This window comes from Dysidea avara, chromosome 14 (assembly GCF_963678975.1).
Source record: "Dysidea avara chromosome 14, odDysAvar1.4, whole genome shotgun sequence".
Classification (NCBI taxonomy): Eukaryota; Metazoa; Porifera; class Demospongiae; order Dictyoceratida; family Dysideidae; genus Dysidea; species Dysidea avara.
This window is the reverse complement of record NC_089285.1, coordinates 11,682,027-11,695,608: the sequence shown is the minus strand read 5'-3', so window position 1 is coordinate 11,695,608 and position 13,582 is coordinate 11,682,027. Positions and strand designations below refer to the sequence as shown.

Sequence of the window (13,582 nt, the reverse complement as noted above, 5' to 3'; positions counted from 1 at the left end):
GTCACACGCAGTACCGTTCGTTTGTTGGATGGCAAGCCTCTTACATGAGCCTGTAACTCCCCAAAGCAGAATCTAAATTCATCAGTCTCATGAAACCATTGAATTCCAAGTAGCTTGTCTGAATCAGGTTCTAATTCCTTCACCCTATCAAACTCCTATTTGGGTTTCTGATTATTCTGTTCTGATTTAATCATCGTTAACAAAGAAGGAGAATTGGAATTCCATTTGCGCAAGTTAAAGCCACCATCTGACATCACTGATTTAGCTGTCTTGTATAACTTAAAAGCATTACCAATAGTATCAGCCCCAGCAATGAGATCATCAACATACAAAGACCGCTCTATACACTGGCACAGTTCAGGCTGACTGTCATGGTACTAATGAGTGTGGTGAGCAATTACAGCTCCTAGAATGGCTGGTGATGGTCGCAGCCCAAAAACTAAACGGGTAAATCTAAATTGAACAACTTCACTATCTTCACGGTGAGGGTCCTTGAACCAAAGAAAACGCAACATGTCTCTGTCAGACTCACTAGTGCCAATCATGAGCAAGGCCTTCTCTATATCTGCAGTTAATGCTATCAAATGACTACAAAATCGTACCATAACGTCAAATAATCTGGGAATAAGGTTAGGCCCTGTTTGTAAGCAATCATTCAAAGATAATCCAGACTCTTTTGATTTGGCAGACCCATCATATACTATTCTGACCTTAGTAGTGCTCCGCCCCTTCCGTATAACAGGATGGTGGGGCATGTAATGAATAGAACCCTTCTCCTTGTTAGTTTGTTGCATGGGAATACTCTCAATTATACCCCTTTCTAACTGATCTTGTATAACACAATCATATTCACGAAGAATGTCAGGATTCTTAAGCAATCTTTTATGAAGTAATTTCAAACGACTAAAACAAGGATCACGATTATCAGAAAGCTTAACATGGTCCCCTATCCAAGGTAAGCCTACCTCATAGCGATTGCCCTTAAATTTCAACCCTTGTAGAAAAATGTCATCTGAAGGGGCATTCTCAATACATTCAATACCAAGAGTCTCAACTTCCCAAAATTTCTTAAGAGCAGTAACAAGTTGGTCATCATGGGATTCAGAAGAACTCGATTCATTAAAATAACTAATAGCAAGATTGGAATGAGTATGGGCCAATTCCTCAGTAACAGCAGTCTCAGCAGGTCCTGATATAAGCCAGCCCAATGTACTACAAACAGCTATAAGTCCTCTTTCAGTACGAATAATCTCCCCTGTCACAAGGGACCAATAGAAGTCTGAGCCTACGAGAATGTCAATGTGGTTCTGATCTGGTGAGACCTGGCAATCAGCCAATCCGAGCTCATTCAACACGGGGTAAGCACTAAGGTCAACAGGACTGGGTAGTGCAGCGCATTTAGTTGGAAAGCTTAATGCATTAATACAATACAAGTTCTCACTCCCAGGTTTCTGCAAATACACTGTAACAACATCACAATTCTGTGTTTTAAACTTACTATCACCGAAGGTGTTGAGGTTGAGCTTCTCCTTTCTGATGGGTGACAGTCCAAGTCTTGTCTTCAATGAGTCTGTGATGTAGGAGCGTTGGCTACCATTATCAAAGAGTATCCTCACATTCTCAATGCTGGTTTCACTTCCATTAGTAGCTTCAGCCCGTGCGGTCTGTAGTAAAACCAATTGCCCGCTCTTCACAGTGTTAATAGTATTAGCAGTGGTGTCTTCAACTGGTGTAACCTGTTCCACATTATGGTCACGTTGGTTTGTTGTTTGTGGTTCACACAAGGACTGGTGGTGTCTACGATGACAATAACGACAATTTCTGTGAGATTCACAGTCATGAGCCCTATGATTAGACTTCAAACAAACAAAGCATCTCCCCATTCTTATTAAGACTTCCTTACGATCTTTCACACTGACTACCTTCTTACATGAAGCTGAGTAATGTGCCTCACCACAATACACACATTTGACAGTGTAGTTATTAGTTACTAAAGAGTTAGCAGTAGGATTAAAGCCACCAACATGTGTCTTAGAGTGAACAACACTCTTCTGTGATAAGATTCTGGCCCCTTCACTAATTTCCCTGGCTTCAACTTCTATAAGAATAGTGCTCATCAGGTGATTAATCTCCCAGGTTTCCTCTCGATTCTCTCTAGCCACTCTTAGACGTACTCCATCTGGTAGTTTGGACATGAGGACAGGAATGAGCACACTGCCATACTGGGTAGTCTCAATGCCCAGGGATTTCAACCCACGTATGTGAACCATCATCTTGTCATATAACCGTCTCAAAGGCTGGGCACGATCTCCAATACAAGCAGGAAGTCTGAAGATTTCTTCCATATGGGTAGCAATAATCTGTTTAGTGTTGCCAAATCTCTTCAATAATTCTATAGCTGAGTCATAGTTGGCTTCTGTTAGACTGAGCCCTTGAATGGTTAAGGCAGCAGCACCCTCAAGCAAAGAATGCAGGTAAATGAACTTGTCAATTTTTGATATTTCGTTGTTTTCGTGAACTGCAGACTTAAATGAATCCCAAAAGGATACCCACGCAGTGACATCACCTTTGAACTTGGCCAAACTCAATTTGGGTAGACGCGTTTTTGCAACAGCTCCAGGTGGTGATGCAACAACAACAGCTGGGGTGCGGGAGACGGCGGTTGTAAGGCTACGTCAATTCGACACTTATAGTCCATTATCTTGGCTACCACAGTTTCAGCGTCATTTACCTCTGTTTCAATTTCTTCCAATGAACACAGGTTCAAGATATCACGATTAAGAGTCTGTAATGTCTGTTCCTTAGCATTTAACTGTTGTCGTATCACGGTTAAACGGTCGATCTGTTCAGTGGTTAGTGGTTCTGTGGCCGCTAGAGTGTCGGTTTCTTTAGTTAGCTTCGTTACGACTCCACGGTGTGATCCTCTAACGGTCTTCAATCGATCCAAGTTTTCACTCATGCTTGCTCTCGATCTCTACGGCGTGAATGAATCTAAAAATAAAACTACGAGAATACACAGTTCAGTCTTATCAGTACTTCACCTCTACTGGTGCCGTTTAAATGCCCCGGCACAAAGGATTCTGCGTGTAGGGGGCTTCAGTGAGTTTCTTGCCCCTCGTTGGGCGCCACTTGTCACGAAATTGGTACTAATTGACAACCTCTCAAAGAAATGAACTGGAACAAGCCAATGATATTCGTCAGGAAAATTGTAGTATTTTGAGAAGTGCACCATCAGAAGTGAATACAGGTAAAGCTTTGAAGTTGGAATAGTTTGGATATACGTAAAAATGTATCCACTTCTTACAGTGTCAAAAGCCAAGGATGTGTTGACGACAATTTCCAATGCTGTTGTGTGTGAGGGAAACTATGATGAAAGGTTTCTAGCACTTCCAAACATTCATGAGAATACCATGAAAGATGCTACCCGTATGTTTATTGTATGGCATAAACATGAATAAGTATATTTGGCATGCATGTGGCTGTAACTACAGTGGGTATTTGTTTACCTTTGTTATTAATCTAGGGACTAGCATTGTTGAAAATACCAAAACTGGAGTTCCATCGATATTTCATGTGAAGTGTGAAGTGGCATCCTCTGTTTATTAAGTGGAGCTTATACCTTTGGCACTTATCTGGAAAGTCATACGAGCTTTTGCGCAAATCTGGCTGCATTAAATTACCATCACAGTCAACGTTAAGAGACTATACTCACTACATCCCTGCAAAAGTTGGATTTTCAACTGAAGTTGACCAAAATCTTGTCGACACTGCATTTCTTAGCAATAAATTGAACAAGTACGTCATTCTTGTTATGGATGAAATGCACATCAAGCACGATTTGGTGTACGACCAACACAGTGGCTCCCTATGAAATGTATAATTATTTGTATGTATTAATTTTTAGTGCAATGGCAAGGAAATTTCTTGGCAGCATGTGGTGGATCTCTACTATCAAGATACATCAAAGCCAATAAACCTTAGGCAGGTTCCGAAGTTGAAATACGAACACATGGTGCTTACTTCATACTCAAAAATGCGTGTGGACCTTGCTGCACAGGTATACAAGTCATAGATAATACGTAGTTGATTCTGTTGCTATATTGTTCACTATGTAGGTAATGAGTGAAAGAGTTTCTAAGGCCTTAATTGATACCAAGGATGAAAATGTTGAAGAGACAGCAAAATTTATTGAGATGATCGATAAATTTTTTGATTGTGTAAATGTGACAAATTTAAACTGTGGAAGGAAAAAGAGGAAGCGTTTCCAAAAGCCCTATGAGAAAACTGATGATTTTCAACTTAGGTGCATTACTTGGTATCGTGAATGAATTTCAGTTATTTAGTGAAAACCTTATCATAAAGTATAAGGTTGAACTTGACCCACTTTCCTACCTACATACTACTTTGTGTGTATATGTGTGTACAGCCCCACCTGTGGGGTACCAGCCCTTCCCAGGTGGATTGCCAGCACTGGCTCATAGCGCTTGATTAGTGCCCAGGCACCCTGGATGGGTGTGACTGTCTGTGATGGTAGCTAGAGATATTGGTTTTTTTGCTTTGCTTTGTGTGTGCGCATGCTTGTGTGTGTGTGTGTGTGTACTGCTAACTGTCCATTCTGGTTTATGTTATATGTAGTGGCTCACTGATGAGTTCATGCCATACTTGAAGAGTTGGGAAGAAAGTGTGCAAAAAAGGATAGGTTATACTCCACAAGCTAAGGGAACGATGCTATTGGCCAAAGAAACTCGTGATGGAATAGATGTGACAGGTAATTTTTTTCAAATAAATTCATAAAGTAACAATGCATGCATTTGTCCACTCAGTTAAATCATTTGTCGAGTTGGTGAAGTACATCTTACAGATACCTGGAGTTAAGTTCTTTCTGAGTGAGCGGATCTCACAGGATCCGCTCGAGAACTTTTTTGGATGTCAAAGGCAGAGAGGAAGAGCTGGAGAAAATCCCAATGCTTTTCAGTTTTGTAAAAATACGCAAGCATTACGAATCATCAACTCAGTGTGTGGAAACATATCTAAGGGAAATTGCCGTGGCAGGAAGCAGCAAATTGATATGCAAGATACCAAACCATTACCAAAGCGTCGCAGAAACAGAAAGAAAACACTTGCTAAGGAAAATGATTATAAAGGTTCTTCTTTACTACATCCTGAAACTGTAGATACTCCACTGGCACAATCGGCACCTGATGATTCTCTTCTACCACATCCAATAAATGTTGATTGTGCTCCGGTCCAGCCATTAGTTGTTGATTCTTCTCCAGCACGTCCATTAGATGTTGATTGTTCTCTAGTACGGCCATTAGCTGTCGTTTCTTCTCCAGCACATCCGGTAAATGTTGATTGCTCTGTGAAATCACAATCAAAGCAAAATCACACATGTTTGAAGGCTGTGAAGCAGTTTTTGGACCAGGCAAGTGGCCATTCGTATTTTATCAAGGAGGAGGAGAGTGTTCCAAGACAGTCTACTTCTTATGACTGTGGTGTGTTTGTTTGCTTGTATGCTCGATGCCTAGCAGAGGGATTGGTATTAAATTTTTCTCAAAGAGACATTCCCACAAGCAGAAATAAAATTGTAAATGAGCTGTTACACAATACATTGTTATAATTTATCCATTCTTATGCTTGATGCTATGTTAATAATGAAATACTAATGATGTTACACAAGTATACAGTAAATAATAATCATGTGTGATGTGAATTGTACTATGCTGTGGTACTATCGTGAATTTCTCTGCGAAGACTTTTTGTCCGCTGCATAGATTTTTTAGTTAGTTGTTTGTACTTCTCAAGCCAACCATTAGCAAGAGAAAATCCACGGACTGTAACATACAGTTCAATTATTTTTAATAGCAGAATATCATGAATTTCATAGTCATCCACCTTAAAGTCCGCTGTAGCAATGAGCTAATAGATGTGAACATCGTTGTCACTAGTTACTTCTTTAATCATCTCGGGTTTTAATGGTGCATTAGGAAGCACCAGCTTTGGTAGTATGCCTCTAACCACATCCTCAACAGCACAAAAAAACTGGTAAGTGTTCTCTTTTACATGCCAGAGTCCACCCCTATCTAGTAAATCAGTCCACTCTTCATCAGTGCCAAGCTGGTCGGTGACATCTCCTTTGACTAAATCTGATAAGCAAAGAATCATCTTCTCCTTGAATTTGTGACCATCCCTTTCCAATCTTTTCTGTAGGTGTCTACAAATATACCCCGCAACATAACGAAGAACGCCCTTTTCATTATTAGTTAGTTCTGTATCAGTTACTACATCTACATAGTGCACTTGAACGTGGTCATTTAAATGCTTTCTAAACAGGACATCAGTCAAGTGCTGAAATAACACAGGTTTGACTGGAACATTAGCAGTATTTAAAAATTGCTTCCATTGATCCACGAAACCTTGACTGAATCGTAAAAGAAAAAATTTTTGCCATAATTTCTCATTGTTGTATGCAAATGATTTGCACCGATGACTTTTTTCTGTGAATCTGCCAGGGTTTTGTTGAATACATTCAGCAGAGTGCTGTTTTTGCAGTCCAAGCACCAAGTGAGCAACTCTTCTGCACATTTTCTTGCTTCAATCGTTGATGGGGTCTTTACTTTAAAAGAGTCATCAGATAGTACCTTCTCCAACACTTGTACAAGCTCATTCTTGTTATGGCTACCTACAGTATTAAGCAGTGCACAAATCCCTCAAAATGACTTGCATACTCGTCATAAACGCTCTTTTATAGAAACTTACAAGTGGAATCACCAAGTTCGTAACCAACAAGGTGGCTGCAGTGACTAAATGACGCCGTTTTAAGAGAAGCATTCATGGAAATATTACGGAACACAGGATAATGAAGTACAACGTGGAGTGTTGGTGTTGATTAGTGTTAACGAACTCGGTACACAATCCCTGGTAGTAGAATATCTATGGTATAAGTAGTAGAACAGTCAAGTACCTTCTGTAATACAACAAAATTAACACATCAAATTCTTCACTGGTTTCCACACGTCGTGGACACTTTGCAACTGGTTTTAGTGCATTACCTAAGTATATATACACTGAGTAATGGTAGCATAAAAATTATAAAACTTTGACAAAATAGTATTTTGTTTTCTTCCATATACACAGTCACCCATAGTGATACGTATTGAAAGGCACATCATAGACATGGGTGATATTCAATTATTCAACAAACTTGTAGCTAACATTTTCATAGTTCACAAGCTCTTGCAAGTCTAAGTTTATGTTTTTAGCTCATTCTGACCATATCTTTCATGCCCCTTCTTTTTCTGCCTTAGCATACTCAATGAACTAAATTATGGTTTGCCATCCAATATTTTTCATGCTTTTCTTACAGAGTTTCTTGAACGTTTACTGTCATTCTCCTGTTAGGCAGAAGTAGCACTCCTTCTTTACATCTGAGTGGCGCCTCAAACTTTGTTCTTCAAATAGTTTTATTCTATTTCATCTAATAATTTCTGGTGAGTACAGGCATAACTTAAAGTGTTTAATTGCTTCAGAATTATCCTACACTTCCCTTCAAGTATATCCAACAATTCAACTTGTCCATCTGACCATTCTCCTTCCTGTATATGCAGCTCTTCACCTCTTTCCAAGACTTCCCCTTCTATCTAACCATACTCTTGGTTGATGCAACTCACCCAGTTGGTCTTGGTCATTTTGAATTTTCACAGTGCTTTCCTGCGAAGTAGTAGTGGATTGCTGGCCAGTCTGTTGACAAGTAACCTCGAATTTTCACAGTGCTTTCCTGCGAAGTAGTAGTGGATTGCTGGCCAGTCTGTTGACAAGTAAGTGCAAGGTTGGCAGTGATTCCCAGCCCCACCAATCATGGAGCTGAAATACTGCAAAAAATGTTTACACGGTAAATGACGCTTAGCAAAGTCTGGACACGAGTAAGAAGGCATCTCCTCGAGGTATGTTACAAACCAATTATGGCAACTTTAGACCTACTCAGAAATTACCAAAAATGGCAATTTGTGGTGACCAAAAGTTGCCAAGTTTGGAAACTTGGTGACCAAAAGTTGCCAAGTTTGGAAACTTGAACTGCTCACAATTTTTTTAGCAGCAAAAAGTTGCGCAACTTTTTAACTGTTCATAATTGCCATATTTGGCAATTTCTGAGCAGGCCAAAAGTGACTAAACTGGAAACTGTTTACTGTTTCCAAATTGGCAACTTCTGTTTTTTGCTTTGAACAACCACAAGGTGGTGAATAAGTGTACTACTTTTATATAGGACGTAGAGGTGTACCGATAATCAGATCAGCTATAATATCGGCCACCAATATGGCAATTTTTACCAATATCGGTATCGGTACAGAACAGCAGGAGGACCGATATCGCTACCGATATTTATACAGTAGCAATAGTTTGTACATAAACGGATTGTGCATTGGTTTTCTACATTATTCATGTGGCTCTTTAGTGCCAGTGGCTTATTGTTCACTCTGAAACAAGCGCTACGCTACGAGGAGCCGTATAAATACACGCGATTCTACTGTCTGTTGCTGGAAAGCTTATCACAGACACAGTCTTTATAAATGAAGCAGTTATAGAGTAATTACCTTGTAATAAAAAGAAGGGTCACAGGATAACCAAGGAAACTTGCTGTCACAGTACCAGCTTTCTCACAAACCATTAGAATGCAGAAATATCCGTCTAAGGCTTCATGGGAGTATACATAAAAATGTTTGTGGGTGCTTAATTGTCTGGATTGCACAATAGAAACCCAAGCTGTGTACCACCACAGGCAGAGTATAGCAATGAATACATGCACATGTTGTTGTAGGGTAGGTAAATGTACACTTTTAACTATAATGCAAATATCGGATCGACTATCGGTAATTGGCCTCTTTTAGTGGCACCAATATCGGATATCGATACATGCCAAAAACCAATATCGGTACACCTCTAATAGAACGATGACTAATTGATTGTGGGATTTAGTTTTTGCCAAAAAATGGCAATTTTTATACCCAAAAATGCCAAAATTGGCAGTTAATATAATTGCCATTGCCACTTTTGGCAACTTTTGAGGTGCTCACAATTTCCATTTTGGGAAATTTCTACAATTTTTATTGAAAGTACATCATAGGAGCTGATTTTTGCTGTGGACACGCCCTCCAACTTCAGTACACCACATTCCAAATTTGAACGAAATTGCTTCAAGCGTTCCCGAGATATGCGACTTCAAAAATTGGCGTAGTTTCTATCCTATCAACAATCAACAACATCCATAAGCTTTATTGTCACTGATAGTGCCACCATCAGTGGTCACGAGTGGAGTCCTTTGATGACCAAGGCCGGAGGTGACGGAGGCCTGAGCCGGACCAATAATCTGGAGTTGAACCAATTAGCTGACCAGCTCGAACTACATTATTCTCATACAACCTTTGGATGATCACATCTACATGTAGCTACGTACATTTTACAGATGTTATTGAAAATGCATGACACGAGTAGTTACCTAGTTTCTCAGCCTAACTAAAGCACAGAACTACATGTACAGTACCTCCAATTACCTTACAGTACAGCATAGCATTCGTATCGTTTTGTACAGAAATGATTGTGGGTTCTACGTACTGTATCACGTGTGCTGACAGTTGGCGTTTACCATGTGTAAGGCAGGTGCCTTCTTTGATTCTAAATCTTAGCTAGCAGTGAAATATCACTAAAATTGCATATCTGAGTGTCTAATTTTCAAAAATTTTCTGTGGGGGCATGCCCTCAGACCCCCTAGAATGCTCATGCTTCGCACACTATGCAACAGCTCTTCTCTCATTGGCATGTATATAGTACAATTTCAATATTATAGTCAATGGCCTGACCAACTCAATTTTCCCTCCTCCGGCCCTGATGACACAGCCATACACGATAAAAATGACATGATACTATTCTAAATTACAAAATGAAATAGCAGTGCATGGTCTCCTTTGGCTAGCTAGCAGACCACCGGTGTTACCATTACAAAATAAATTACTGGTGGTCTCCCTTGGCAACACAACAACATAACACTGATGACTATAAATTACATGATGAGTTATCAATGGTGTCCTTTGATGGCACAGCCATATTTTTTGTTACAAAATTAATTACTGGTGGTCTCCTTTGACAACACAACAACATAATATACTGACAGTAAATTACATGATGAGTTATCAGTGGTGTCTTTTGATGGCACAACCACATTTTTCGCTACAAAATGAATTACTGGTGATCTCCTTTGACAACACAACAACATAACATACTGACTGTAAATTACATGATGAGTTATCAGTGGTGTCCTTCGATGGCACAGCCACATTTTTTGTTACAAAATCAATTACTGGTGGTCTCCTTTGACAACACAGGCACACCACAGTGGTGCACAAGTCTTTCTCTGATGAACTGTAGTTATTAATTAGATAATTAAAGCATTTCTATGGGAAACTCTCCACGTTTTTCGAGCCCAGAGCTATCCATGATGAAATAGAACACACACTATATACACGACCCTAGGTTTACCTGCTACGACTTGCTAGCCTGACGTGGGTGCCAGGCCAGACTGAGAAGTTTTGGGTGAGTTAAGCGGCGAGGGAGCATTGTCTTCACATCAAACCTGATCATAAAACTGTCCTGAATTGATTTGGTCGCCGGGATGATTATGCAAGACTACCATTGCAGCATATATATGCATGTTTCTCGTACTTTAATAGACTTCATTCTGAGTTCATCCATCCAACACAATCTCATTATAAGTAGCTAGATCTCATTGGTCAGTGATGGCTACACCATAAAACTAAAATAAATAAGCGCACCATGCTGTCTCATAATATACTTTTTTGGCGTTTAAATTTTCACCTAAGTGCCCTACTAAAGTGCCCTAATTTTCACCTAAGTGCCCTACTTAAGTCCATACAAACATTGCAGCACTGCTACTTTCAAAGAGGTCAACTAGCAGTAGCATGTGAACGTCTCTGTTAGTGATTTAGTATTGAGCAGTCAGAAACTCTAATAGAACAATCATTGAATATTATTTACTCTAATAAAGCAGTCACGTTGACATGAAATACTCTAATACAGCAACCAGCTAAAGAATTCAAGACTATTTAAAGCTTAAACATCAATGAAAATGGTCTGATACAGCAATAAACTGTCATTATTACCCAATTATGGTGGCATAATTTTGGGAATAATGGGCAATTCTCCAAACCATAATAGGTGATTTTTTTTAGCACTGCTCAAAAGTATAATGCTCAATTTTTGGAGCATAATAGCCTCATGCCTAGTGGTGATTCTAATCCAATGCTGGTATTTATACAGTTTACAAAGTGAGAATTCTAATCCAATGTTGGCATTTATACAAATTATGATGCGGGAATTCTAATTAAATGTTGGTATTTATACAATTTACGGTATGAGAATTCTAATCCAATGTTGGTATTTATGCAGTTTACAATGCGAGAATTCTAATCCAATGTTGGTATTTATACAGTTTACGATTTTAGAATTCCAAACCAATGCTGGTATTTATACAGTTTACAATGTGAGAGTTCTAATCCGATGTTGGTATTTATACAAAATATGATGTGGGAGTCATAATCCAATATCATTATAAACGATGCAATCACAATGCAATGCTGTAAATTTAGTATGTGAAAATAAATAATCTATGTAATTACTTGACATAATCAATAACTATGCATATAACTAGTTCACAGTGTTGGGCAAGTTACTTTATAAAAGTAACTAGTTTCATATTACATATTACTTGCAGTTGAACTATTTAGTTACAGTTACATATTACCCATAAAATAAAGTAACTGTAATAATATTACATATTATATTACTTTGTGTCCATAGCCTTAAGCTGTCACGTGTGAAACTACCACCTTATCACGTGACACGATTGCGTTGTTGGACAATGTGCAAGTCTTGATATAAGTAAGTAGCTGGTGAATAAGCCTCACTTAGTAGGCTTCATTACTTCGTTGTGGCAAGGCGTTACTCAGTGGGTTACTAACGAGATTAGTAACTTCGTTACTTTTAGTAATAATATTACGTAATATTAGTACGTAATATTAGATTCGTTACAGTAACTATATTACTTAGGTAACGCGTTACATTTGTAAGTAAAGTAACTTGAGTTATATTACCTGTAAGGTCCGCTTCTCTTGACAGGATTATGAACCCTTTGTTGAGGAACCCTTTGCAAGTGGAATCAAGTTTTCCAACTTATCACCCTTTTTGTAATGTTTCAATCCTTAATGTTTTTGCTGTCCCCTCGAAATCTCTTTTAAAAAGTGCGCTCCAAATGCCACCAATACAATGGCTTAAGCACTATAACACAAATTTATATCTAAGTAGATGCAACAATATGTGTATACGTACCTTTAAGATCATCCTCGTCCTTGTCATCACTAGAACTGTCTGTACAGATGAAGTGGCATGCGTACCGTAAGTTAAAGAACTATATCTAACACACCTCGGTAAGTTGATGGAATTTTCTTTTCCTGCAATATAATATTACACCGTTATGAAGTTACAGTGCATAAAAGAAGCGGCCATGCACAGAAAATAAAAATGGCAAAGTTTCGAAACATCTATCGGCACATTATTTTCTGTGAAAATTTAAGGATTGTAAGGAGTCCGTAATATCAATTAACCCCATCCGTAAGTCTGCAGATGTTAAATAACTATGTACATATGAACATCAATGCAGTTTTAATACAATAAATTCTGGGTATATACCATTGCTTATCTGCTGTTTCTTACAAAACGTACTCTTATGAAGCTAATGAGCATCCATATGCATGCATATCTGTACCTCACGTTTTTTGCTTTCTTGCTTCTTCTGGCTTAGCACTTCCCTTATTCAACTCCTGTTGCCCATTCCCAGCTCTTTCCTTATCTGACTTCAGCTGCCCATGCCCAGAACTTCCCTGCTTGTCCAACTCCAAGTGTGCATTCCCGGCACATTCCTTGTCTGACTTTAGCTGCCCGTGGCTGGCACTTCCCCTTCTTTGACTCTAGATCTATCTGGTCCCCCTCACTTCTTCTCTCAGACTCCCACTCCAACTGTCCATTCCCAACACTCTCCTTGTTTGGCTCCAGCTGTCCGTCCCCAGCATTTCCTCTGTCAGACTCTAGTTGTCTGTGGTTGACACTTTCCTCCTCTGACTTCAATTGTCTGTCCCCAGCACTTCCCTTGTCAGTCTCTAGCTGTCCTTGCAACAGGCAGAGACAAGGGTTAGACAAAGAGCAGCAGTGCAAGAACAGCAGTATGCTCTGAAACATCCAGGGAACACTAAATTACAGATGGATGCAGTGAGGAAAGGCCACACCTCCACCCACAAACAAATGAAGCCTCCAAAATGGAAACAACCTGCAGCTAGACAGTTGCCTTCAAAGACACAAAGTCTACCTCCAAAGTGCAGAAGATGTGGAAAAGACTCTCACCCCAAACAACAGTGCCCAGCTAGAGATGCTACATGCCACCAATGCAGACGTCAGGGTCACTACAGCAAACAGTGTCTGTCCAAGACAATGGCCAGTGTGACCTCAGACATGAAGGAAC

The 13,582-nt window shown here is 39.4% G+C and overlaps 1 protein-coding gene and 1 long non-coding RNA gene across 2 annotated transcripts; one reads left to right on the top strand and one right to left on the bottom strand.

The window, feature by feature from the left end:
- Nucleotides 1-377: 377 nt before the first annotated feature.
- LOC136244110 (uncharacterized) lies at nucleotides 378-2,959 on the bottom strand. The gene is made up of 2 exons (XM_066035628.1): nucleotides 2,686-2,959; nucleotides 378-2,641 (listed from the first exon to the last, which is right to left on the bottom strand). The coding sequence occupies exons 1-2, from the start codon at nucleotides 2,957-2,959 to the stop codon at nucleotides 378-380; spliced, it is 2,538 nt and encodes an 845-aa protein (XP_065891700.1).
- A 950-nt stretch (nucleotides 2,960-3,909) lies between these two features.
- Nucleotides 3,910-5,356, top strand: LOC136244394 (uncharacterized). The gene is made up of 3 exons (XR_010695216.1): nucleotides 3,910-4,057; nucleotides 4,116-4,768; nucleotides 4,824-5,356. It is a non-coding gene; the product is annotated as an uncharacterized lncRNA (long non-coding RNA).
- Nucleotides 5,357-13,582: the final 8,226 nt, after the last annotated feature.